The sequence below is a fragment of the Melanerpes formicivorus genome, unplaced genomic scaffold, assembly GCF_026170545.1.
Source record: "Melanerpes formicivorus ecotype bairdi unplaced genomic scaffold, bMelFor1.0.p_v2 SCAF_90, whole genome shotgun sequence".
Taxonomy (NCBI): Eukaryota; Metazoa; Chordata; class Aves; order Piciformes; family Picidae; genus Melanerpes; species Melanerpes formicivorus.
In genome coordinates, this window is record NW_027142442.1 from 1,108,227 (window position 1) to 1,132,400 (window position 24,174).

Below are 24,174 nucleotides of genomic sequence, written 5' to 3' on the forward strand. Positions count from 1 at the left end.
AAAATAAAGTCTTCTATATTCTACAGTCCACAGTTTACTGTAGCAGTCTAGTAAGTCATGAAATACTGGTTGTGTTAACTGGTCTGGTCGGCTGATCTTCAGCAAAGCATACTTCCCCTTTCCCCAACCACCAAAATAAAAACCCCCACCCAACCCCAAACTAAAACCAAAACCCAACCAAACTAATGTTGACAAAACTCAGCCAATTCTCTTTGGGTTGGCTTTTTTTTTTCCCCCCTTCCAAAATTACCGTACTGCTGATTTTTTTGAAGACTCTTCTGCTGACCCTAAACACAAGGGGAGCTACCAGTTACACACAGCTTATGAAAAGGAGGTTGCTTTTTAAAATCCTAAAAAGTCTTCATGCTGATACCATAAAATATTTTAATACAGCCATCAATTTTTAACGCTTTATTCGTTGATTAAAAGAATATACATTTAACATAAACCATACAACATCAGTCATCAACTCAAACATTCAGCTGGTTTCCTTACATTTTCTGTCAGGAGTAGGTTGGTTGTTGGTTGGTTTTTTTTTTCTGTTGTGTTTGCTTTTCAGGCTGATCACGTTTCCCAAGGTAAAATCTCACCACATCTGGCATATACACACACTGTGCCAGTGGATTCACTCTACCGATGTACATATAAAATCCGCATGGTATGTGCTCACTGGAGACAAAACAGCGCACACCTGTCAAAAGGTCATTTGTAATAGAAGATGGTAAAACCATTTGTAAAACACATATAAACTTCTTTTTTTTTTTTTTTCTCCATAAATAGAATCATATCTGGACATCTGTTGCATAAATTGTGTGGATTTTTTCTTCTTCTTCTTCTTCTTTTTTTTTTTATCTTTTTTTTATGGTTTTTTTTATCTCCAAAGCTTACAATATAGCAGCCAGGTCTCAGCACTGCTGGGCACCCACGTTGGCCACTTAAAACTTTTTATTATTGCAGACTGTCCTTTAAACATTAAATGCACAACATTCGTACCACTTAAAACTGGGGTCAGGTGGAAGTCTCACAGAGACCACGTCTGTACCGCGGTTGCCCTGAAACAGTTGAGTTCGGCTTTTAAAGCCTCTCAGATATAACAAGATTTTAAAACATACTTCATGGAATGTTCTTCATGCATCGTAGCAGCTCATACCTGTGATAGAACAAGCTTTGTATTTGTTTCCTTTCCTTCCTTTACATTCACTATTCACAGTGAAACAGGTGCATGTTTGTTAAGAGTTCTGAGGTTGCTGACTGAGCCACAGCACAGCTGTGTACCACAGGTCGAAATTCGACCTTATATATTACAATCTAGCAGTAACTGGCTGGCCAGAAGTTGGCCTGCCCCTGCCAGCATGTGGGCACTTCTTCGTTTTTAATCTATTCTTTGGCAGCTGACACAGGCGCTGACAGAGAAAATCCAGTGACTTGGTTGCTAGGGATTTCACGACTAATGTTGGTTTGCAGGTGCATACCTTTGTGTTGAAGCCTTCCCTGTTACGTTTTTACCTCGTCGGAGTGCACGTTCTCGCTCCTAAACTTTGGCCCAAAGCTAACTTTTAAGGAAGATGACAGAACATGAGAGTAAACGAGGAAGAGTTTGCAAAGAATCCAAAAGACTACGGCTTATGGAGTGAACCTGGAAGTGCAGATACCTGAAAAGCTAGTGTTTCACATCACTGCTTAACAGCTGAGAGTGGTCCTAAGTCATGCTTCAGAACCTGCACATGAAATAAAGCGAGGGGAGAGTCTTAACAATGAACAGCCCTGGAGAGACTTCTCTTCCTTTAAGCCTATTAAGTAGCATGCTAGCAGATTAAGCACACAACGAGAGCACAGAAATCCACTGGGCTATGGATATGGGTATTAAGGAGTCAGCTCCTGAGCATAGAACTCCGATACAATAAGAAAATAATTCAAAACACAGTTACTCAATAAAAATAAAGTTAGCTGGCAACCTCAGCCAGCCTCTGGCTGCATCTCTCCAAGGTTTGGTAGACAAGTCCATTAACCGTGAAAACCCTAAACACTGCCACTTTCAGCTTCTAAACCAATACCCGACTACGTTCTTTGATCAAGAAGTAGAATACACATATATAATTCTATATAGCTAATACTGATTAAACACAGCACAAAAGGGGTTAATTCACGCTACTGAAAAAACATAATAGGACCCTACTTGCATATGTAACCACAGGAATTGTAAATAGGGAGCTAAATGCCTTCGCTGAAGCTCTGCATCTCTCTGTAGAAGTGACGGGTTGGCTCAGTGAAGACACTGAGCAGCTCTATGTCCATGACTGCATGCCAAGGTCGACCCAAACCGAGAGATACTTGCTCAATGAGATTGTGTACTGGATCCACATCCTGATCTGCCAGTTCTCCTTGGTCAAAATCGATGCTTTCTTCTGTGACTTCCAGAACTTTCAGGTCAGAGCCACGAAGACGAGCAATTGCTATAAGGTTATGAGCCCAAACTGTGTAACCTGGAGGGACAGAGAAGAAAACAAAGTTGCTTTGTTATTTTCCTAGAAGCAAGTACTTGATACCAGAATATCCCAGTAGCCTTCACAACCTCTTTTGTTATCTTCCATCTGGTGGAATGTCCCTACAGCATGTTTGGGTGCTTTTGGTTGTTTGATTTTTGTTGCAAGTGGTGAAATTCTCAATAAGGAAATACCGCAAATATTTCAGGTAGCTTGACCAAGCCTTTCCAGATTCCACCCCCCCTACCACTTGTAGAAAAGGGTCGGAAAATAGACTTCTTTATTGCAACTCACAATATCTACATTTATATATAACTCACATTACAATTTCAAACCTCCTGTGATCTACTTGGTAGTACAAATAAGCAGAAGGAAAAAGTGAGTAATCAATTATTTTAAGAGACTGTATTAAAAGGATTGGTTTAAAACTGTGCTTTTGCTAGGGGAAAAAAAAAACCCAAACTGAAGTTTGCTTTTGTAGACTTAAAACAACCAACCAACCAAACAAAACCCAACACACTAAAACAAACAAACCAACCCCAAACCAACCCACCCACCCACCCCAACACACACACAAGCCAAAAGCATCTGCAGGAAACTGGTCACACGGGTCTAAAAGCAAAGCTATTTAAAATCTATAGGTATCTGGTTGTTCTGCCTGAGGTTAAACATAATTACAAGGCTTTTTCCTCCTACCATCAGCATAAACTGGCACCCCCCCTTCTAAAACACCCACCCCCCAATTACCTTTTAGCCCTCTGTACCCTGGCTAAGGCAAATGCTGAACAACTCCTTATTTGCAAACCACAGATGATCTGGGAATTTCCCTTTCTGTGGGAGCTCTGCCAAGACAACTCTTCCATTGCAAAAGAAAAGGTTCATTTCTGCCTTCATCACCATTCCCACAGGTGCTAAGTCTCCTGGTGTGATGCTCACTTGGAATCCAAGTAAAGCTGCAATTTGCACACTATTTTAACTGGAAAAGCTAAGCTACTCAGAAATAAGAAACAACAACTGTGGTTTGGTCTTCCACAACGCAGTTGATGTGCTCTATATCAGAATGGGTCAAAATGAGACAGCTAGCTACAGACTGAAGAAAACTCATACCAAAGTGATAAGAGACCTAGAAAATTTCTCCTTTCCTCTTTCCTACTGCTTTTCTCTAATGTTTCCTGTGACTAGGTTGCTCAGGGCAGGTTTTCCACAGAGGCCTGCAGGCACCCATATGGCTCATTTCTGGTGTATTAGCCATTAGCAATGCATGAATTCCCCACAATTTTCATCTGCTGATGGTTCACCTCCAGCACAACTGTCCACAGAAGACGCAGCTGTCAAGGCTGCAGGACATTAAACCAAATGGAAAATTCCACCTGTAAGATGACACTCCCCCTATCAGGATTTGAAGGAGCTCACAACACCTTCCAGTTATCTTGATGGTAAAGGAGCTTCCCAAAGAAACTCAGGACACAAAAATGCATGAATGAAGGGAACAAGAAGTGTGGTGCAGTTAAGACCCCTATACCATCCTTGGGGTTCAGGTATATTGCTGTATTTTTTCCCCCCACAGTCAGATCCTGACTTTTGCTTTGGAGCAACCATCATCTTCTCATCTTAATCTCATCAACTCTGCTTTCAAAAGTTTTGTCTGAAGTTTCTCAGTAACCTTCTGGCAGCCAAAAATCTCCTGGCCAGCTAAGTATTCAAAGGTAACAGGGAATGATCACTTTGCTATATATATCACAGAACAAGAAATTCACCATGGGAATTCACCATAGAAATTCACCATAATTCATTTTGTCTTGCCAGTACAAATTTCCACTTCAGTTTTGCTCATGGACAGACTAAAACTGGGAATCTCATAGGTAACAGTTTGTTTACAACACAAAGTCTTGAAAAAAACAAATGATGTGTCCTTTACTTGAGGGAAAAAAAATATAAAAGGGAAAAAAAAAGGCTTCAACCCCCACAGGTAGGTTTGTGCTTCTTTTTTCATAGTGCCAGATCACATCACTCCAACTACCCTGCTGTCCCTATCCCAATCACTTGTGCCCTGTGACAGGACAAGGGGCAATGGATATCAACTACAGCACAGGAAGTTCCACCTCAACATGAGGAAGAACTTCTTTACTGTAAGCATCACAGAGCACTGGAACAGGCTCCCCAGATAGGTTGTGTCTCTTCTCTGGAGACTTTCAAGACCCCTCTGGATGCATTCCTGCGTGACCTGCACTAGATTCCATGGTCCTGCTCTGGCATGAGGGTTAAACCTGATTTCCAAAGGTCCTTCCAACCCCTTACATCCTGTGAACACCACACACCTTTCATACCCTTCCTTCATTCTGCAAGAATGTTTTTAAACAGCCTTCAATCAGCTATCCTTTGCTTCAGAAGGTTCTAGCTTGATGGAAAGATACTATGACTTCCCACAAAAGACAGAAGAGAATCTTGAAGCACCTAAGGAAAAGAGTGTCCTCAGGGTATATTTTTCCCCTCTTCCTTTGGTCAGTGACAAGTAGTAGCCAAAACTAGAAGTAAACCAAAGCTTTTTTTGGAGCAAACTAATAGCAAAACCAACCAACAAGCACTGGCAACTGAAGAATAAGCACTTCAGGAGGCAGGAGAAGAAATCTGAGCACCTACATATGAAGTGAAATAAGACACCTTAAATAAAATCACCACTTTTTTCGTGAAGAAAGTTTGGTGGTATCATGAAGAATATGACCAATTGAGCCCATTATTTGGTAAGCCAGAAAATACATGACAACACAAAACCAGAAAATACAAACATGAGGCTGAGATGCTGTACTGAAGCATCACAGTACTCTAGATCTTTCTTCCTGGTCCCATTCTTCTCAATTGCTACTCCAAAAGAAAAATGTTTATGCTGCAGTAGCAGAGAAGTCATTCACAACTTAAAGAGATCAGGAGGCATTTGTAAGCAGCTTAGCTAGTTTCTGCTGCAAGAAGGGGAGAAAAGGGGAAATAATCCGAATCCCAGCATCAGAGCAAGGGAGGTATTTGGCCATTCCCTCTCACAAGTATGCACAGCATCTCTCCAAAGAAAGAAGATGCAGCAACAACCATTGCCAGACAAAACTGCAGGAGAGATTTGCTGCACAGACTACTACCTCCTACTGAACAGACATATGCTGATATTAAATGATACTTATGCTAAATCATATTCAGATAATTTTATCACCTTTTTAAGTTTAGATAATATATGAGAGGAATTCTTTGTAGTAGGAAGATAAGGTAACAAATGGGGGGGTTTGTTTTGGTTGGTTGGTTTTTTTAAAGCTCCTCAGACTTGAATCCAAATGAAAGAAACTGCTAGAATCTGCTAAAATCCACCTTTAGTGACAGTGGCAGTAACCAAAACCTGTCAGACCTGGAAACTAGAAAGGACAAACAGCTGAACTTATTTTTCTTCCCCTCCCTGTAATTTTTCAGTAAAAGAGTGGAAAAACCTTTCCCAGCAAATATAGCAGGACCTTTTTACTTAAGCCAATAGAAATCTGAATGTACAACCCTCACTGCTGAAGGTCTCTCCTATTTGTGCTGAAGGACTGAGGATTCACTCCCCTGCAATTCATTCATTCTTACATAACACAACAGAGAGTCATCACTTAACTCCTTTGTGCACTGGCAAACTTGGTCTTGGGAAGCTGATTCCAGCACAAACAAAAAGAACTATTCTGCATTATTTCAGTTGCAGGTGCCTTAAAAATTTGCCATACTACTGTAACTTCTGGCAAGTACTATACCAACGAGAGCTGAATGCAAATGCACACCTTGAAAGTGTTATTTCCAATTACAGCGCAAACAAATAGATGGGTTAAACCCAGTCCTGGTATTACTGGTGAAACCAATGCATCCAGCCAGGCAACCTGCTCCTTATTGGAATTTTCAGCCTTTGACTGCAGGCAAAGTCTTACCAAACTGGTAACAGACTTCCTTCCCATAATTTTGGAGCCCCTAATCACCTAATCCTGCCAGCACGAGCTCACAGTAAATTAGCAAACATTTGCAGTGTTCACGCTCACATGACCAGCCCCACTTGGTGGAACTCGCATGTTGTACACCACTTACAGGATGAACCTCGTGGGATGCCCAGTTCTTAGCAATCCTCATTTCTGTAAGCAGCCTAATAAAATCCTATGCGACTGTCTAATACAAGTTAGCAAGCTACAAGAGTGTTTAGAACTCATACACAGATTCACAGAATGGCAGGGGTTGAAAGGGACTTCCAGAGATCATCTAGGCAAACCTCTCCTATTAAAGCAGGGTCATCTAGATCAAGCTGCACAGGATGTATCCAGGTGGGTTATCCACAACTTGTCTGGGTAGCCAGTGCTCCATCACCTTCAAAGTAAAGCAGCTCTTCCTGAAGTTCAAGTGAAACCTCCTGTATTCTATTTTATACTCACTGCCCCTTGTCCTATCACTGGGCACCACTGAGAAGAGCCCAGACCTATCCTCATGACCTCCACCCTTTAAATATTTATATAAATGAAAGACCCTCTCTCAGTCTGCTTGTTTCCAGGCTACAGAGTCCCAGGGTCTCCCAGCCTCTCTGCTTAAGAGAGATGGCCCAGTCCCCTCATCATCTCCATGGCCCTCTGTTGGGCTCTCCAGTAGCTCCCTGTCCCTCTTGAACTGGGGAGCCCAGAACTGGACATAGTACTCCAGGTGTGGCCTCACTAGGGCAGAGTAGATGGGGAGGAGAACCTCTCTTAACTTTCTGGCCGTGCTCTTTTTCATGCATTCCAAAATACTACTAGCCTCCTCAGACACAAGGGCACATTGCTGGCTCATGGTGAATTTGTCCACCCATGTTATTCTCTGCAGACCTGCTCCCCAGCAGGTAAATCCCTAACCTGTACTGATGCATGGGGTTATTCCTCCCCAGGTGCAGGACTCTAGACATCACATAATAAACAGCTTTGTCTTTTCAAACAGGAAAATACCAGTATGAAGTACAACAGCATGCACAGCAACCATGCAGCAGACTTTAGACCATCGCTCCACCAAAACACATTATGATTAGAAAGGCTGAAGTGTGGTAAGTATTTCAAAGTTACATACTACACCCATGAAATGTATTACCTACCATGAACAGCTAGAAGAGAGAGTCTGGTGCATCTCCAGGCTAACAAGACAAGTGGATCTTCGTTGCGGTTGTCACTAAGATCTGGGAAGCCAGACATATCTATCACATCATTCATTAGAATAAAATGAGTGAGGAACTTGTCATACTGCCTGGATATGAGGTCAACAACGGCCCCTGAAACACAAGTGATGTAGCTGTCAAAGTGAATCCTCTCTAGGGGGATACTGGGCTTAAGAATCCTTAACATATCATCACTCTTGACATCAAAGGCCATTATGTAGACCCGAAGGTTAGCGCTGTTGCGAGTCAGTGCCTTCCAGTTCTCATCTTCCGGCATACTGTCCAATGACTTGTGCATTATGGAAACACTGTGGACCAGGAGAGACAGTCGATGCAAAGGCACATGGTTGCTGTCAGCCAGGACTCTTGCCATCTCAGCTGTAAAATCACAGAAATCCAAAGCGAGAGAACGCAGATTTACAAAGCGCTCCAGCTCAACCGCAGTGATGAGAGTGGTATTACCAGGGATGTGGTTGTCCAAGAGGCTCAGATGTTCCATGGTGTTGGCTATGGGGTTTGATAAGGAGGACAATGATGTGGGAGTTACTATTTGCAGCATAAACCCACAAGACAGCCATTTCAATTGCCTGCTATTGCCTAGTATCTCTTCAAACAGCTGCTGGATTCTGCAAGTAAACAAGAGAGACAATCATCCCATTAGACACGGACCAGTCTCACCACTTAGGTACACCATTCTAGTTTATTCTTTCATTTCTGGCCTAATTCTGCAGCAAGGTGCTATTATTACAGTTTCTGTGAACCACAGAGGAAGAACCAGGCTCTGCAGACCTCCCACAGCAACTTAACCTTCACTGTACTTAAGAGGTTAACACTGTAAAGCATCCTGAGAGAAATGTACTTCATCTTTCACTAACAGCGACGCACTAGGAACCTTCACGTATTTTCCAGCATACATTTAACACCCTCCCACACACATTTTAAGGTTATGCAAATAAGAAAATCTGTAGTGCTTTTAAAACACAGCCCTTGCTTTTGAAAACAGCTTTTCGTATTTGCTAACCTCTCTGGAGCTGCAAATTCAATATGAAAAAGTAAGAAGTCATTTTCAATGAAAGCTTGCTTCAAGTCAATTTTCTGCACTTTGAGAATCATGTCAAACTACCTCCTTGATTTTGCTCATTAAAGGGCAAAGAACAGACATGCAAGAAGCAGATTCCTTAAATAATTCCAAATGTACAGCTAACTGGATTTTCAAGTGTCAACAGGTTTGAGTTTTACCAAAACCACTTGAACCTGGTAACATTTTGATCTCATGCGATCAGTGCGGATGATGCTATTATTCTCACAGACATATCTTTTAATCCAGACACAATTAAAGGCTCACTTAGCCCAGTATCCTAACTGACAGCAGACAAACACTAATGCCTCAAGAGGTGCAAGAGAACAAGGGAAGCACATGGAGAGACTTTTCAAGTATCATCTTGGTCTCAAAAAATTCGTAACTCACAGAGCTCCCGACCCAGACGTGGCTTTCTGTATTTAGTAACCATCAGACACTTCAATTCTACAATTTGTCTAGGTTCCTCTTTGAGCCAAGTAAGAATTTAGGAACAGTAATTAAGACCTCTTCTTACTTGCTCTGAACATGCCACCTACTACCTTTGATGCCCCATAATCCTTCTGTTGCAAGAAAGTTAAAAGACCAATCCATATTCATCCTCCCTCTCTGCAAATCCTTATTCATCGTCTCCCTTGCCTACATATCCTTTCTTCCTTCTCCTAAGAATGCACTGGGTTTGCAAGGTCTGACTTCTCTTTGTAAGCAGAAAAGTTAGCCTGGCTACTCTATCTATTAAACACCTCAAAATAGTTCCCAAGGTTTTGCCTAGCATAGTCAGCAGCTTTAAAGACCTCAATTTTTCCAAACCTCCTCTGAGTGTTTTGTTTTTTTAAACTGAGGACTGGCAACTGTGACAAATGGAACACAGCTTTAAACAACAGGTCAAGAGTCATGGATAGTGCAGGCCTGCTATTTCATTCCTCAATTCTTCTACAGTTTAGATGAGCCCTGTTTGATCCTGGCAACAGTTTGGTTTGGGGTTGGTTTGGTGGGTTTTGGCGGTGGTGGTTTTCTTGTTGTGGGGTTGTTTGTCTGGGGGTCTTGTTTGTCTGGGGGTCTTGTTTGTCTGGCTTTCAGAATTATTCCTGACAATGCTTAAAACTGAAAGCAGATTCTCTGACAAGCTCCCAAAGAAGAAGGTTCTACCACGGGAACCACCCTTATTTCTTCCAAGTGGCAATGATTCTTCCCTCTCCCCTCCAACCCCCATCCAAGAAAGGTACTGTAATGGTTGCAGAATTGGTATATTCTATTTTGTCAATCTTAACAGTGCTTGTAGTATCTTACAGAACAACCGGAAAGATGACAAATCACTTTTGAGATGTCAGTAGAATACTATCCTCTGTATACCTCACTGCACTAAAACAGCTGTTTAAACTGTGCTTCTGATACAACTTCAGCTGTACTAGTACTCACACAACATAACAAAAATAGAACTCTGGAGCTGTAGGGTGGGTTTTCCCCCTGTGGGAATTGCATGAAACAGCCTTTTAAAAGAATGATAGTGATTTGATGCTATCTACAGAGACTTCAGGAAGTGTCCCATTTTCTTCCCTGACTGCTTTATTTGCAGTTCCTCAAACAGCTAGTAAGATTTATCATCATAAAGACTTCAAAAATCCTCAACTACCAGTAACACTACCTCCAAAGGTTGTTCAGTATCTTTCAGTGTCAGTTATCAGTATTCATGTTTTGCAACTTAACCCCAAATGCAAAAGACAAGACTGAGGCACCATAAAGATTTACTTTCTGAAGCAGGTCTGCTGCTAGTGCTAATAAAACTTGAGAACACCGAATAAAACACTGCCAGATTTACCTTCATGTAGGAAAAGACTAGCAAGTCCCAGATACATCCATTCATAGAATGGGTTGCGTTGGAAGGGACTTTAAAGATCATCTAGTTCCAACAGCCCTGGCACTGGAAGGGACACCTTCCACTAGACCAGATTTCTCTTGGCCTCATCCTGCCTGGCCTTGAACGCCTCCAGGGAGGGGGCATCCATGACCTCCGTGGGCAAGACGTTCCAGCATTGCACCAACCTCACTGTAAAAAAAGTCTTTCTGATATCCAGTCTCAATCTGCCCTCCTCAAGTTTCAATCCATTCCCTCTCATCCTATCAACACAAACCCTTGTAAAAAAGTCCCTTCCTGGCTTTCCTGTAGGCCCCTTTCAAGTACTGGAAAGCCACAATAAGGTCTCCCCAGACTTCAGGAATTCAGCAAGCACACACACAGTTTTTGAATGCAGTTTCAAGTAAGTTGATGCTTATGTTTCAAGTTTACATGCTACATGTCCTCAATGCTTGTGAAATACAACAGATCACTTCCTTTTCTAATTTCTTCATGTACAGTAAATAGTAGAAGTGCTGCTAACAACCCCCTATCCCTCCTTCCCTTTTGTTTCGTTAACATAATATTGTTTCTAGAACACAATGAGAAGAGGAAAAAGAAAAAGGGCTTCATCTGTCTGAGAAGGGAAGGAAAAAAACCCAAAAGCAAACCACAAAACCAGACTACTTCATGTAAATAGTGGGAACAGAAATTAACTCAAGTTCAAGAATTTAAATTCTCATCCTACTGAAAAAAAATTAAAGCATTCTCTTTCACCTATTTTAGACATGAAAAAAATCTGTATTCTGGTATCTGTCTTTGTTATTGTAATGTATTTGATACTTTACAGATGTAACTTACTGCTTAATCTTCTTGCCATCAGGGTCAACCTTGCCGAGGTATGTATTCGATATACTTCCATGTTGCTGCAGAATGCTTATATCCCCAAAGAGACTTAACTTCTGGAGGTTCCTATAAAACGACAAAATGAAAAGGAGTCTGTACACAAAATTCAAACAGTCTGAGAAATCATCCTGGCTGAGACCTAAGAATGTGTTATTAAAAAGAACTTGTAGTCTGTTTTGAGACAATAGAATAGCATTAACCAGGTTGGAAGAGACCTTTAAGATCATCACATCCAACCTATCATCCAACCCCACCTAATCAACTAAACCATGCAACCAAGCACCCCATTCAGTCTCTTCTTAAAACACCTCCAGTGATGGTGACTCCACCACCTCCCTGGGCAGCCCAGTCCAATGGCCAATCACTCTTTCGGTGAAGAATTTCTTCCTAACATCCAGCCTAAACCTCCCCTGGCACAGCCTGAGACTGTGTCCTCTCGTTCTGGTGCTGGTTGCCTGGGAGAAGAGACAAATCCCCACCTGGCTACAACCTCCCTTAGGTAGTAGTAGAGAGCAATAAGGTCTCCTCTGAGCCTCCTCTTCTCCAGACTAAGCAAGCCCAGCTCCCTCAGCCTCTCCTCATAGGGCTTGTGTTCCAAACCCCTCACCAACTTTGTTGCCCTTCTCTGGACACATTCCAGCAAGTCAACATCCTTCCTAAACTGAGGGGCCCAGAACTGGACACAGTACTCGAGGTGTGGCCTAACCAGTGCAGTGTACAGGGGCAGAATGACCTCCCTGCTCCTGCTGGCCACACTGTGCCTGATGCAGGCCAGGATGCCATTGGCCCTCTTGGCTGCCTGGGCACACTGCAGGCTCATGTTCAGCCTACCATCAACCAGCACCCCTAGGTCCCTCTCTGTCTGGCCGCTCTCCAGCCACTCTGACCCCAGCCTGTAGCACTGCATGGGGTTGTTGTGGCCAATATGCAGAACCCGGCACTTGGATGTGTTAAATCTCATGCCGTTGGACTCTGTCCATCTGTCCAGCCTGTCAAGGTCCCTCTGCAGAGCTCTCCTACCCTCTAACAGATCAACACCTGCCCCCCAGCCTACTGTCCTGAAATACAGGCATTGATTTGCTACGGTTCTATGGGACTAAAGTATAAATGGGAAGACAACTGCTGAAATCCAGCTATAAAAACAAATGCCGGTTTTCAGCCATCACAGGAGTATTTTTAGTGAGCCAGTGCCCTAAAGAAAACTGTTACTAGTGCTTTCATGCACTTTTTAATCCTTGGAACATATGTACTAAGTGTCACAGATGAATACCTCAAGTATCTATTAACACAACACTGCATTTAATGGCCAAGTGGAATGCAACCAGGAACAAATCTGTCTGAGCACTTAAGTACTGCAGCTGGGTTACAAATGGGAGCCCAAACCTGCCTCAGCTGAGGCAATACAAACCTCAGACAAGAAATATGTAATCTCCTCACACCCTAATCAGTGTCTAATTTCTGTAACGTCAAAGCAGGGGAAGATGTTTGAGTATTTCCCACCAGTGAGCAGAAGAGGATTAGTGGCCCACCGTGATGCACAATTGTAATTTTTAGAAGTGATGCCTAAAAAGATGTGAAAGAAGAAGAATTTTATGCTGGACATGATTCAGTGTGCTAGACAGTCAGTTTTCGTTTCCCTAGACGGTTTATTTCTGCCTTGCCTCTTCTCTTGCTTGGTCTTTTTTTAGGAGTAGAAAAATGAAAATAACTGCAGAGTAGCTATGTGGCATTTCTTTTCAAGATCTCTTTTTTTTTTTGAAGTAAGTTTCCAGTCAACATTTTCTTTCCTTTATACATGCTGTAAATTAGATTTACTCCTAACATGCAAAGACTAGTCTGCACTTGGTAATTAACAGGGCATAAACCCCAGTTTCATCATAAATGGATACAAGTCGACATTCATCTTCAACAAGTGGATCCCAATTAACCTGTAGCTGACAACTGAGTCACTTAAATCCTCCTTTCTGCTGGCTTACAAATCACATGCTAATACTTCAGATCAGTTTGGGGGATGCAATAATGCACCCTCAAATAATGCAATTAAATTACACTGCTTAAAACAGAGAAACTTTGGTGCAAGTTCACTACCTCCACAGTATAAGCTGATAACAGTTGCAGGCTGCACCAGGGGAGGTTCAGGCTGGAGGTCAGGAGGAAGTTTTACACAGAGAGAGTGATTGCCCATTGGAATGGGCTGCCCAGGGAGGTGGTGGAGTCGCCATCACTGGAGGTGTTCAGGAGGAGACTTGACAGGGTGCTTGGTTACATGGGTTAGTTGGTTGGGTGGTGTTGGATGATGGGTTGGACATGATAACCTTGAAGGTCTCTTCCAACCTGGTTTATTCTATTCTATTACTTAGGCTGGGGGCAGGAACAAGGGAAAAAGAGTCCCAAGTAGTCAGGTTTTCCAGTTACTAAGTATGAATTTCAGTATGGAATCGTTATCCATACACACAAACAAAATAATTAAATATATATATATATACACACACTTGGCTTCTTTTGAAGGTCCTGTATTCAATAGCTGTACACCAGTTTCCTGAAATCTATCTGCAGTTAGAATAGAATAAACCAGGTTGGAAGAGACCTTCAAGATCATCATGTCCAACCTATCATCCAACCCCACCTAATCAACTAAACCATGCAACCAAGCACCCTATCAAGTCTCCTCCTAAACACCCCCAGCGATGGTGACTCCACCACCTCCCTGGGCAGCAATGGGCAATCACTCTCTCTATGTAGAACCTCCTCCTAACCTCCCCTGGCACAGCTTGAGATTGTGTCCTCTTGTTCTGGTGCTGGTTGCCTGGGAGAAGAGACCAACCTCTGCCTGTCTACAACTTCCCTTAAAGTAGCTGTAGAGAGCAATAAGGTCTGCCCTGAGTCTCCTCTTCTCCAGGCTAAGCAAGTCCAGCTCCCTCAGTCTCTCCTCACAGGGCTGTGCTCCAACCCCCCCCCCCAGCTTTGTTGCCCTTCTATGGACACATTCCAGCAAGTCAACATCCTTCCTAAACTGAAGAGCCCAGAACTGGACACAGGACTCAAGGTGTGGCCTAACCAGTGCAGTGTACAGGGGCAGAGTGACCTCCCTGCTCCTGCTGGCCACACTGGTCCTGATACAGGCCAGGATGCCATTGGTTCTATTGGCTGCCTGGGCACACTGCAGGCTCACGTTCAGCTTACCATCGACCAGTATCAGCCTACCATTGACCACTAACCTACTTTTTTTTTTCTCCTACAGGTGAACAACAGCAGCAAGATCTACAAGCTTCATACTGAGTTACACAAATACTGGAGAAATTACTTGGATTGTACAACCTTTTCAGAAATTCTAGCAACTTAATATTTAATATTTTAAATACAGGACTACATAGTGATGACAGAGAAACATAAACTGAGCCCTGACAAGACGCTCAATGTTCTATAAATCTGATTAAGTTGGTGCTTGATCATACTGAAGAATTAAGTTTGGCAGAGAAATCTAAAGACACTGGCACCACCAGCAAGAGTATTTCGGACTCTTCTTTCCTCAAAAGCTATATGAAATAGTGTGGTATGACAGGGAAAGCAGCAGAAACGTCCACCTGTTACAAAAGACAGTGTTCACAGCCAATGCTGTAATTAAGCTTTTATCTCCTGATCTCAGTGACTTAATTCTGAGAGTTATGAGACAAAATGCAATCTTCAGAACATGGAACATTCTCTAGAAAATGTCCAGAGAAGGGCCACAAGGATGATGAGAGGGCTGATCACCTCTCCTGTGAGGACAGGCTGAGAGAGTTGAGATTGATCAGTTTGGAGAGGAGAAGGCTCCAAGGAGGACTTATTGTGGCCTTCCAGTATCTGAAGGGGGCCTACAAGAAAGCTGGGTTTGGACTTTTTAGGGCATCAGGTAGTTATAAGACTAGGGGGAATGGATCCAAGCTAGAGGAGGGGAGATTTAGATTAGACATCAGGAAGAAGTTCTTCACCATAAGGGTGGTGAGACACTGGAACAGGTTGCCCAGAGAGGTGGTAGAAGCCCCATCCCTGGAGGTTTCCAAGGCCAGGCTGGATGTGGCTCTGGGCAACCTGATCTAGTGGAAGGTGTCCCTGCCCATAGCAAGGGGGTTGGAACTGGATGATCCTTGAGGTCCCTTCCAACCCTGACAATTCTGTGACTCTGAATCATCTGCATATTCACACACAGGTCTTGTTTGGTGCTATTCGTCCGCCCAGTAAATGCTATTGTAAGCAGGTATTAATTTTAGAGCAACTAAGCTACAGGACACATGAAACACTACGCATCCCACACATTTTTACTACATCGATTTGACTGCCATTTTGTGTGCTACAGAGATGTAAGGAGAAGTTCTCCACCTCAAAACTTAAGCAATGAAAACATCATTTTTTCCACCCACAGCACAGTTATTACCATCAACAAATCTGAGCACAGTTCCAACACTAATGTCATACAATGCCTATGGCATTTAGCTCTCACCTCACCTTTATTTCAGAGAGTTAATAAAACAATCAATATTTAAGTAAAACTGCTTAGAATTGTCAATCTTTTGCTTAAAGCTAGAATGGAATAGAATAGACCAGACCAGGTTGGAAGAGACCTTCAAGATCATCGTGTCCAACCCATCATGCAACACCACCCAACCAACTAAACCATGCAACCAAGCACCCTGTCAAGTCTCCTCCTGAACACCTCCAGCGATGGCAACTCCACCACCTCCCCAGGCAGCCCATTCCAATGGGCAATCACTCTCTCTGTGTAAAACTTCCTCCTGACCTCCAGCCTGAACCTCCCCCGGCACAGCCTGAGACTGTGTCCTCTTGTTCTGGTACTGGCTGCCTGGGAGAAGAGACGAACCTCTGTCTGTCTACAACCCCCCTTCAGGTAGTTGTAGACAGCAATAAGGTTACCCCTGAGTCTCCTCTTCTCCAGGCTAAGCAACCCCAGCTCCCTCAGCCTCTCCTCATAGGGCTTGTGCTCCAAACCCCTCACCAACTTTGTTGCCCTTCCCTGGACACGCTCCAGCAAGTCAACAACCCTTCCTAAACTGAGGGGCCCAGTTTAGTGGCATCTTAGTCCTCTGTACTACCCTTACACACAGCTGGGGAAAAATGTATATGGGGGGAGGGGAGGATTTCTAAACCCTTTGTTTTCCAGCAGCTCAAAAAGTATACTAGAAATATGCTGCACCTTCAATTCTGGTTGGTCTTTTTAGACACCCAATGGTAAAAAATAAAATGCCCTTGCTTACACTCAGCATGAATGAAGTGGTAAGGCACATATTGTCTTATGATACCAGGATGGGCCAATTTCAGGACCTGCTCAGAAAGGAGCCATTGGAAAGCCTGTCTACTGTTTTGAGTGATTTACCAATTTCTGGTGACTCCTAAGACTGATACCATACTTCACCAAGATACCATGGATTTACTACAATCTGCATTTTAGTTTCCATAGCAAAGGTCAAACAGTCACACAAATGAACAGACTGTTGAGGAAGGAGGGTGTGGGGGAGGTGGGGAAATCACTACCTTCCTATCTTCCTGTAAGCAGCTAGAGGATTTGAGTTACATTAAAAAACACAGAATTCTCCTGCTGAATGATCAACAGTTACTTATTAGCCGCACTGAAATGACTCACACAAAGTTTGTCGCCCTCCCACTTGCCATCCAGAATTTAGCTTTGAAAGACCAATTTGAGAAGATGCAGATTATAAGAATATCTTAAGAGTCACTGAGAAACAATTTGTCCCTCCTGATACTGCTGCAGATTATCCCATCTGCCCCCTTTTATTTTTAAATAGGAAGTAGATCATCAACTGTTTAAACAATAGCATGCCTCATTCTCCTGCCTCATTTACAGTCATAAACACAACAGCTCATACAAAAGTTACAGATCACCATAAATGCTGCTTTAGCACCTTTTAATTAAATAAATGATAGATTTTTAGAGCTCATCAAGGCCCTGGCACTATTAAAACTACATTTTGGGAGTAATATGCTGCTACTTAGCAAAACTGTTCGCACCCTGAGCTCTACCTCAAATATGAGGAAGACCTTGAATGTACCTTTTGGGATGATAACTGGCTGTCAGCAGCGATACTTGGCAGAATATTATCAATTGGTTTCAAACCAAGTTGCAGACAAGTGGGTACTTCCTTCATTCCATCACAATTAGTAAAGGTCACTTCTAGACTTAACATAGATTTTCTTATAAAAGGGCAAGTTGCAGAGAAAATACTTTTATTGGCAAAACAAACATCATTCTCCTCTACCCAAAAGAGCATCTAGAAATTATTTTTAGTCATTACTTTTCACACATAGAACACATCTGACTGGAAGAGACCAGTGAATTCTAAAGCTGGGGTGTTTTTTTCCCTGCAAGAAGGGGGTTTGCTACTATATTGCTTAATAACACATTTAAAAGCCTACACAAGACTACACAGTTAAGAAACAGCATAATGTTTCACAAAAGTAAGATTTCTCCCTCCCTAGTTCTGAAGTGTAAGATGGAAGTTCTTTCAACCTCTCTGCCAAGAAGCTGTCATAAGAGCTCACAGGAGTTATGAAAGAACCATCCAGCTTTAAACTTAACTCCAAGAAGAATGCATTTACAGGGATTCAGCCACTGAAGAAGTTAAAAGCAGTGCTGTTTCCATTATTTTGGAAATTACAGTAGATGTCCCACGTATGGGATGTAAACAATGCAAACAGCAAACACAAGAAGAAAGTATTAATTACCCTCGAGTTATGGATGAATCAACAGAAGCAGAGAAATAAAGTGACCAGGCTGCAGCCATTACTTGAACAAAACCACCATCAGGCAGGTGACAATGTCTGCAGTTCAGACGTGCAGTCACAGTAAGGACTAAGCAGCAATTTGGCATATGCTAATGCCCCTCCCCACCTTGTTTCAATCTCAAAAGTCTACTTCAAGAGCTAAAACCCTATGTTCTATATGCAAACTAAATGCAAAGTAGTTACCTTGCAGGAAAAGCAATACAACAAACAAAAAAACCTCCTCTGGTAAAGGGGGGAAATTAACTATTCAGAAAGTAAATCTGAATCAAGAGGTCAAGCGTTTCACATGAATTCTCTCACCCTAATTTTTTCAATGCACATGGAAGCCTGATTATCATAACCAGGTATGCCATGTTCCTCACTCATACATTCCTGAAGGAAGAAAAAAGCAGCATGAAAGTCATTTGAAGGCAGCAAGAAAATACAGTAAAAACAAAGTAAAATAAACAAAATCAAAGTTGATGACCGAAATTACACTGATCAACCAGAGGACAGGTACTGGTGAAACGACTCCTTCTACAGAGTATTTTCAGGCAGTCCTGAGCCACTCTGTGCATGCAGAATCAGTAAGAGCTACTTTAGAAAGCAAGTGTCCTTGTACAAGTTTCAAATAAGGACACGGAGAAGGAAGCTTTCGCAGAAGAACAAGCACACCAAAAGTCTTCTCTTTTGACAGGCTCACGTTTTTCTGAGGCAGACTAAAAAAAAACACCAACATTCCAGTTTTTCCAGCAAAAAAAAAAATCCTCAGGCAAGATCTCCTGCAGATACTATTCATTTTAAAATTCAAAGTCCGTGTAGTTATTCTTGCCTCAGATAATCACCAATGTCTCTTCAGCATTCTTCCACTTGCAACATTAACTGGATTTCCCAAAGATTCAACAGTTAAGATCAATCCAAGACAGATTATTTGCACACCGAGGACTCACACAGCAAGAAATAAATTGAGATAAAGGGGAGCTGGGACTGATGAGCCATTTTTAGAAGTAAGGTTTGTAACTCTCAAACGCTGCAGTTGCACTACAGGAAGTACCTGCTAGGCACAGCAGAGGAACTGAAAATGAGACTTCATATACCGCATTTGCATTCATTTCAAACCAACCAGGAATTACATTTAAGGTTCTCTTGCTACAATTCAAACTAAAGAATGAAGGAAGGCCTCAATCCACTCTCTAATTCCTATAGAAACAAAGAGGGGCTGTGACCAGACCATGACTCAGTTGCAGACAGTTTTCCAAAGGCAATCTACAACGCATCCTAAATATACCTTGAAATACTTGCAGCTGTTTGTTGGGTTTTTTTTTTAGCATTTGAAACTATATGCACAATAAAGGGAAATAATATTAACCGTTTCCTGTCCTCAGAGCTTCATGGTTTTCCAAGCACATCATAACCTAAGTGTAATATTCTTGCTTTTCTGTCCTAGGTGCTGACTAGAGGCCACGTATTAGGATTTTAAATTCTTTTTAAATAAATCTTGATCACACCCACACAGGGTAAAAAGAATGCCAGTGTTTTCATTTTAAAGGAGTTCAGCCTGAGAAAATTACCTAACCTGTGTAAATCTGTGGAAAAGCAGGATCTAAACACATCTGAAGTCCAAGCCACAGGAAAACATTTCTACTATTTTAATTCAATTTGATCAAGAAACTCCTATGTCTGAAGCATTTTTTTCAACAAACAAAGACAAAACCCTCCTCCTCATAAAAACTGAGCCAAATCTCAGTTTAGCAGATAACGAGAGCTGGCGTGCAAGTACAGCTTTTCAAAGGCAGAACCCCACACATCTGGAAAGACGAAAGTACGATGGTGGGGCAATAATACATCCCTTTCCCTCCAGAAAAGCACCAGCGCTTTAATTTTAACCCCTCCACTAATTTCTCATGCTAATTATCCTTCAGTCATGAGGTTTAAAGACTGTCTGTAGCGAGGCTTACAGGAGCAAGGTGCAAAAGAGGCATCGAACTGAAAATCCCCAGCTTTTCCCTTGCTCGTTTTGAGCCACATTCCTTCGTCCTTCAAAAGAACGAGTAAGTTTTTATTATTGCGGCTGTATCTGCGCTGCATATTGACTAGCCGTTTACCAGCTGAAGATCTGCGTTTATATTCGCCATCAAACTACAGAACAGGATAAAAACTGGGTAGTTTCAAGCAGGGCGCTTCCGCTCAACTCGCAGTCACAGGAACACCCCCCCGGCTTACCCCGGCCGCCTACGCGGGGCTCCTCCCGCCCCGGGGGGCTGCTGAGGCGCAGCCCCGGCAGGGACCGGCACGCGCGCGTCACCCACAGGCGTCGCTCCCGCCTGCGGAAGCGGACGGGACGGCCGGACCCCGGCCCCGCGAAGCACTTGAGGGGCTTCGAAGCTCCGCCTGCGCCCCCCGCCCCGCCGCTTTCCCTCACGCTCCTGCCAGGCAAGGCGCGGCCCTCTCCCCCGCCGCGGGCCCGGCCCGTACCTGTTGTTGCGGACGCTGCTCAGGACGCACAGCACCAGCTCCAGGTAGGTCCTCAGCAAGTCGAGCCAGCGCGGGCACAGCGGCGGCGCCTCCCCGTCGCCCGCCGCCGCGACGCCCTCGCCCGCCACGGCCGCCGCCGCCCCCCCTCCGCCGCCGCTGGGGTAGTTGTCGGCGGCGAACTGTACGCGGAGCTCACGGACGAACCAGCCGCACTTGCGCATGAGGAACTCGAGGCGCGGGCGCTCGGCCGGCGAGACGCGGAGGCTGAGGCGGAGGCGCGGCCAGAGGGCCGGGTAGAACAGGCACTCCCGCCAGTGCGAGCAGGCGGCCGAGGCCCGCAGCCGGTCGGGGCCCGCCAGGAAGGAGAAGATGTGGACCACCAGCTCGCTGGGCAGGGAGCCGGCGCCCACCGTCTCCCCGCACACCGACATGCCCGGCGCCGGCCCGAGCCCCGCTGCTGCTGCTGCGGCGACCACAGGCGGCGGCAGCGGCAGCCCCGGCCTCGCCTCCGGCTCCTGCGACAAAAACAACAACATCAATGACAAGGCGGAGGGGGCGGGCGCCGGCCGGGACGCGGCTGCTGCCGGGACGCACCAACAGCGCCGCCGCCGGGGGGGACGAGGGGAGGGGTGGGCCCTACCACCGCCGTGCGTGGCGGGGAGGGGCGCGAGAGGGGAGAGGTGGCCCGAGTCCCCTAGCTGCCCGGCGTCGCGCGGGCCCTACCACCCAGCGCGCCGCCGCTGGGTGTGAGTGAACTCGCCGCGGGCGCCCCGCCCTGTTTCTGCGCGGCGGAGACAGGAGGAGTTACCCCTCGGGAAAAATGGAGCGTGCCACGGGTGGAATGGGAGGCGGAGCTAGTGTAGGCTCCTCGGGGGAAGTCTGGCGTTAACCCTTCGGTCCCGGCAGCGAAGGGCTGCTTTTACCGCCCTGCCCTGTTCCGCAGCGCAAGCCCTGACACTTTGTGGCGGAGACTGCGTGCTTCCGCCCCAGCCCCGCAGCGGAGCTGGAGCGACGGGCTGAAGCGCAGCTTGGCCGTCGAGGGGAGCGGGAATGCCAGGTTGCCTCACCGGCGCGGCTCTCTGAGGGGGCCGGTCTTGCCTTCTTCACCCCAACGCAGTGCGGCGGGAGGCCCGGGACGGGGGCGAGGTCCATGCGGGCTCCGCAGCTGCCGGGGTCGGGGCCGCCGCCGCTCTCTGTGAGAACGCCAGGCCCAGGCTAGGGTCAGGCGCGGGAGAGCCCCCACTGGCCGCGCCTGCTCCGGGCGCTTTGTGGTCAAGAAAACTGAAAGGCTGTCGGGTCGTGGCGGCTTAGGGGCCAGTATCTGACCGCACGTACGCCTTTAACCCGCGAAACTAGCAGCATTCCAGCTGCCCCTACGGGAAACGCGCTGATTGCGCAGGAAAGGGGAAGCGCGACAGAGTCCCACATTGTGACAGAACTGGACACGACTGGGACACATAAGGAAATGCTCCAAATCTTAGTTCTCTCACTTTGTTAAAACTAACGAGCTTTTCAGTACCCACGCCAACATCATCTGTAAGTGTGGAAACGTAACTTACCGTGTACATACAGACTTCGGAAAGAATTTAAGCATCTGTTGCACACTAATGCTGGAAAGGCTGAACATCAGAGGGAAGTTATTGTACTTGGAGCTTTTAAAAATGCTGAAAGAAAATTGAGTACTGCCAGCATATGGGAATAAAGCACATGTTTTTATATAGGAATGTAATAGCTGACTGTACAGAAATGTACACGTGAAAGAGCAAAAGATGCATTAAGAGAAATAAAGACATCTCTTTGCATTCAGAGTAGGGTCCCTTTATAAACCAATTTACCGAAAATCCAATTTTGAACACCACTCTCCACTCACTCCATGACTAGCCATTGTCTCAGCAGGGGTTTGTTTTCTTCAGTCTGGTCATGGGGGAAATATGACTGAGTCCTCTATTTTTCCTTGATTATAGAGAAGGATCCCAGAGGGGCAGATGTTATTGAGAAAGTAAGACTGTAGGAAATTCCCAGTGGGACAACTCTCTCATCTGGGGCCAGTGCTGCTTCACACACCTGTGCACGTAATTTGGACCCACATAAACAGTTCAGGTAAGTGCTGTGCTACTTGCACTGCAGATTCCCCTATCAGATAAGACAAAAATTCCCCAGGCAGTCAAGATGCAAGCTCTGAAGCAGCCAAACTCATCTAACCTAGAAGGATGCAAATGAAAGGAACTTATGCGCCTACACGTCTCCAAATTTTAATACCTACTCAACAATTCCACATGGTTTGGCTGACGATGAGTCAAAGGACTTCCTAGATCGCTGAGTATCTTAGTATAACAGAATCAAGCTTTACAGTTCAGTGCCCTGGGATTACTGAACTGTCATCAAGAAAAAAAATATAAAGTTCTGCATTTCTGGTTGCCTTTGTTAAGGATTATATTGGGCCAGCAAATTTGGAATGCTGGGCTCATGCCTGTGATAATAAGCACAATGGTCTTTGACCTTTGCATGGTCACTTATTCAGCTCCAGTTTATTGAGGTTATGTTAAAGAAACTCCAATCTTGGGAGACGTTACCTTCAGTTTTGTAGGCTTGAGTGAATAAATGCATCTGTCTAAAGCTTCAGGTCATCACAACTACGGCCACGTGGTCTGACATGATAAATGCCAGACTGTGAGATTACATGATTCAATCTATCTGCATGGCCAGTGTGGCACCGGGGACAACCAAATCACTGAGGCTGCCAGTTCTTCAGCTTGACTGAGAGTTGGTTTCATGGGGCAGGCTTTTGTTAGTACTAATGCAGTCACTGCAAGTTGATGGAATATCTCAAATTACCAAAAGTCAGAGGAGCCATGCTACACATGCTGGAATGCCTGAAAAGAGCAAGCCATTTCAAAGCAGTTTACAGGCAGATGATGATGGTCATTTCTTAAGAAGTGACCGCAGGTTCTTGCACAGTCCACCATGGGTAAGAATGGGCTGTGTGCATAGAGAGCCGTAGGGAACTTTATTTTGCCATCCTCAGCAGCTCCTGTTGGTTTACTTTCATATTGCTGGGATTCTCATTGCTTACCAGTGCCAGTAACGTCCCACGAGCAGCTGTCCTAAGTCAGGAGTCACACGTGGCTCCAATGCTACACACCAGTCATAACTAAGTTAAAGTTTACCAGACCTGAAGGTCACTGGTTCAGCAGCTCATGTCAAGACCAGAAGCTGCCAACGCTGCTGCTGCAGGAGCTCCTATTTTTCCTGCTCGTGTGCTGATACCAAAAATAAGTCTAATGAGCAAAAGCCAAAGTGCAGGCTTTCTGAATTGCTCAGTTCCTTCTTGGGTTTAGGGCACGTTGTTAAGACATTCTGGAATCGGTAACTTGGTATGTGTCTTTAGTGAGATGCTGTGAGCTCGGGAGCTCTCCATCACCACCTGCAAGGATACACCAACTCAGAGCAA

General features: G+C 44.6%; 2 protein-coding genes across 3 annotated transcripts in view; one reads left to right on the forward strand and one right to left on the reverse strand.

The window, feature by feature from the left end:
- Positions 1-396: 396 nt before the first annotated feature.
- FBXO33 (F-box protein 33) lies at positions 397-22,197 on the reverse strand. 2 transcript variants are annotated; one of them, XM_068165534.1, is made up of 5 exons: positions 22,072-22,197; positions 20,724-21,235; positions 11,427-11,537; positions 7,594-8,279; positions 397-2,483 (listed from the first exon to the last, which is right to left on the reverse strand). In XM_068165534.1, exons 1-5 carry the CDS (start codon positions 22,180-22,182, stop codon positions 2,212-2,214), a joined length of 1,692 nt encoding a protein of 563 aa, XP_068021635.1. In that variant the 5' UTR covers positions 22,183-22,197; the 3' UTR covers positions 397-2,211. The 2 variants fall into 2 exon arrangements, with proteins under 2 accessions (XP_068021635.1, XP_068021634.1); XM_068165533.1 differs by lacking the exon at positions 22,072-22,197 and having other exon boundaries at positions 20,724-21,274.
- Positions 20,748-24,174, forward strand: part of ZNF410 (zinc finger protein 410) — a 28,848-nt gene continuing 25,421 nt past the window's right edge. The window contains exon 1 of the mRNA XM_068165537.1: positions 20,748-20,767. The gene's annotated coding sequence lies outside the window, so the exon portion shown is untranslated. The remainder of the gene's footprint in view (positions 20,768-24,174) is intronic.

Excerpts from the sequence above, each read along its gene's own strand:
- FBXO33 (XM_068165534.1), bottom strand. The coding sequence starts at position 22,182 with ATGTGTCCCAGTCGTGTCCAGTTCTGTCACAATGTGGGACTCTGTCGC. Across the intron at positions 21,236-22,071 it reads GCTGGAATGCTGCTAGTTTC|CCGGAGGCGAGGCCGGGGCT; the intron begins GCGGGTTAAAGG and ends TTGTCGCAGGAG. Across the intron at positions 8,280-11,426 it reads GATGGCAAGAAGATTAAGCA|AATCCAGCAGCTGTTTGAAG; the intron begins GTAAGTTACATC and ends GTTTACTTGCAG.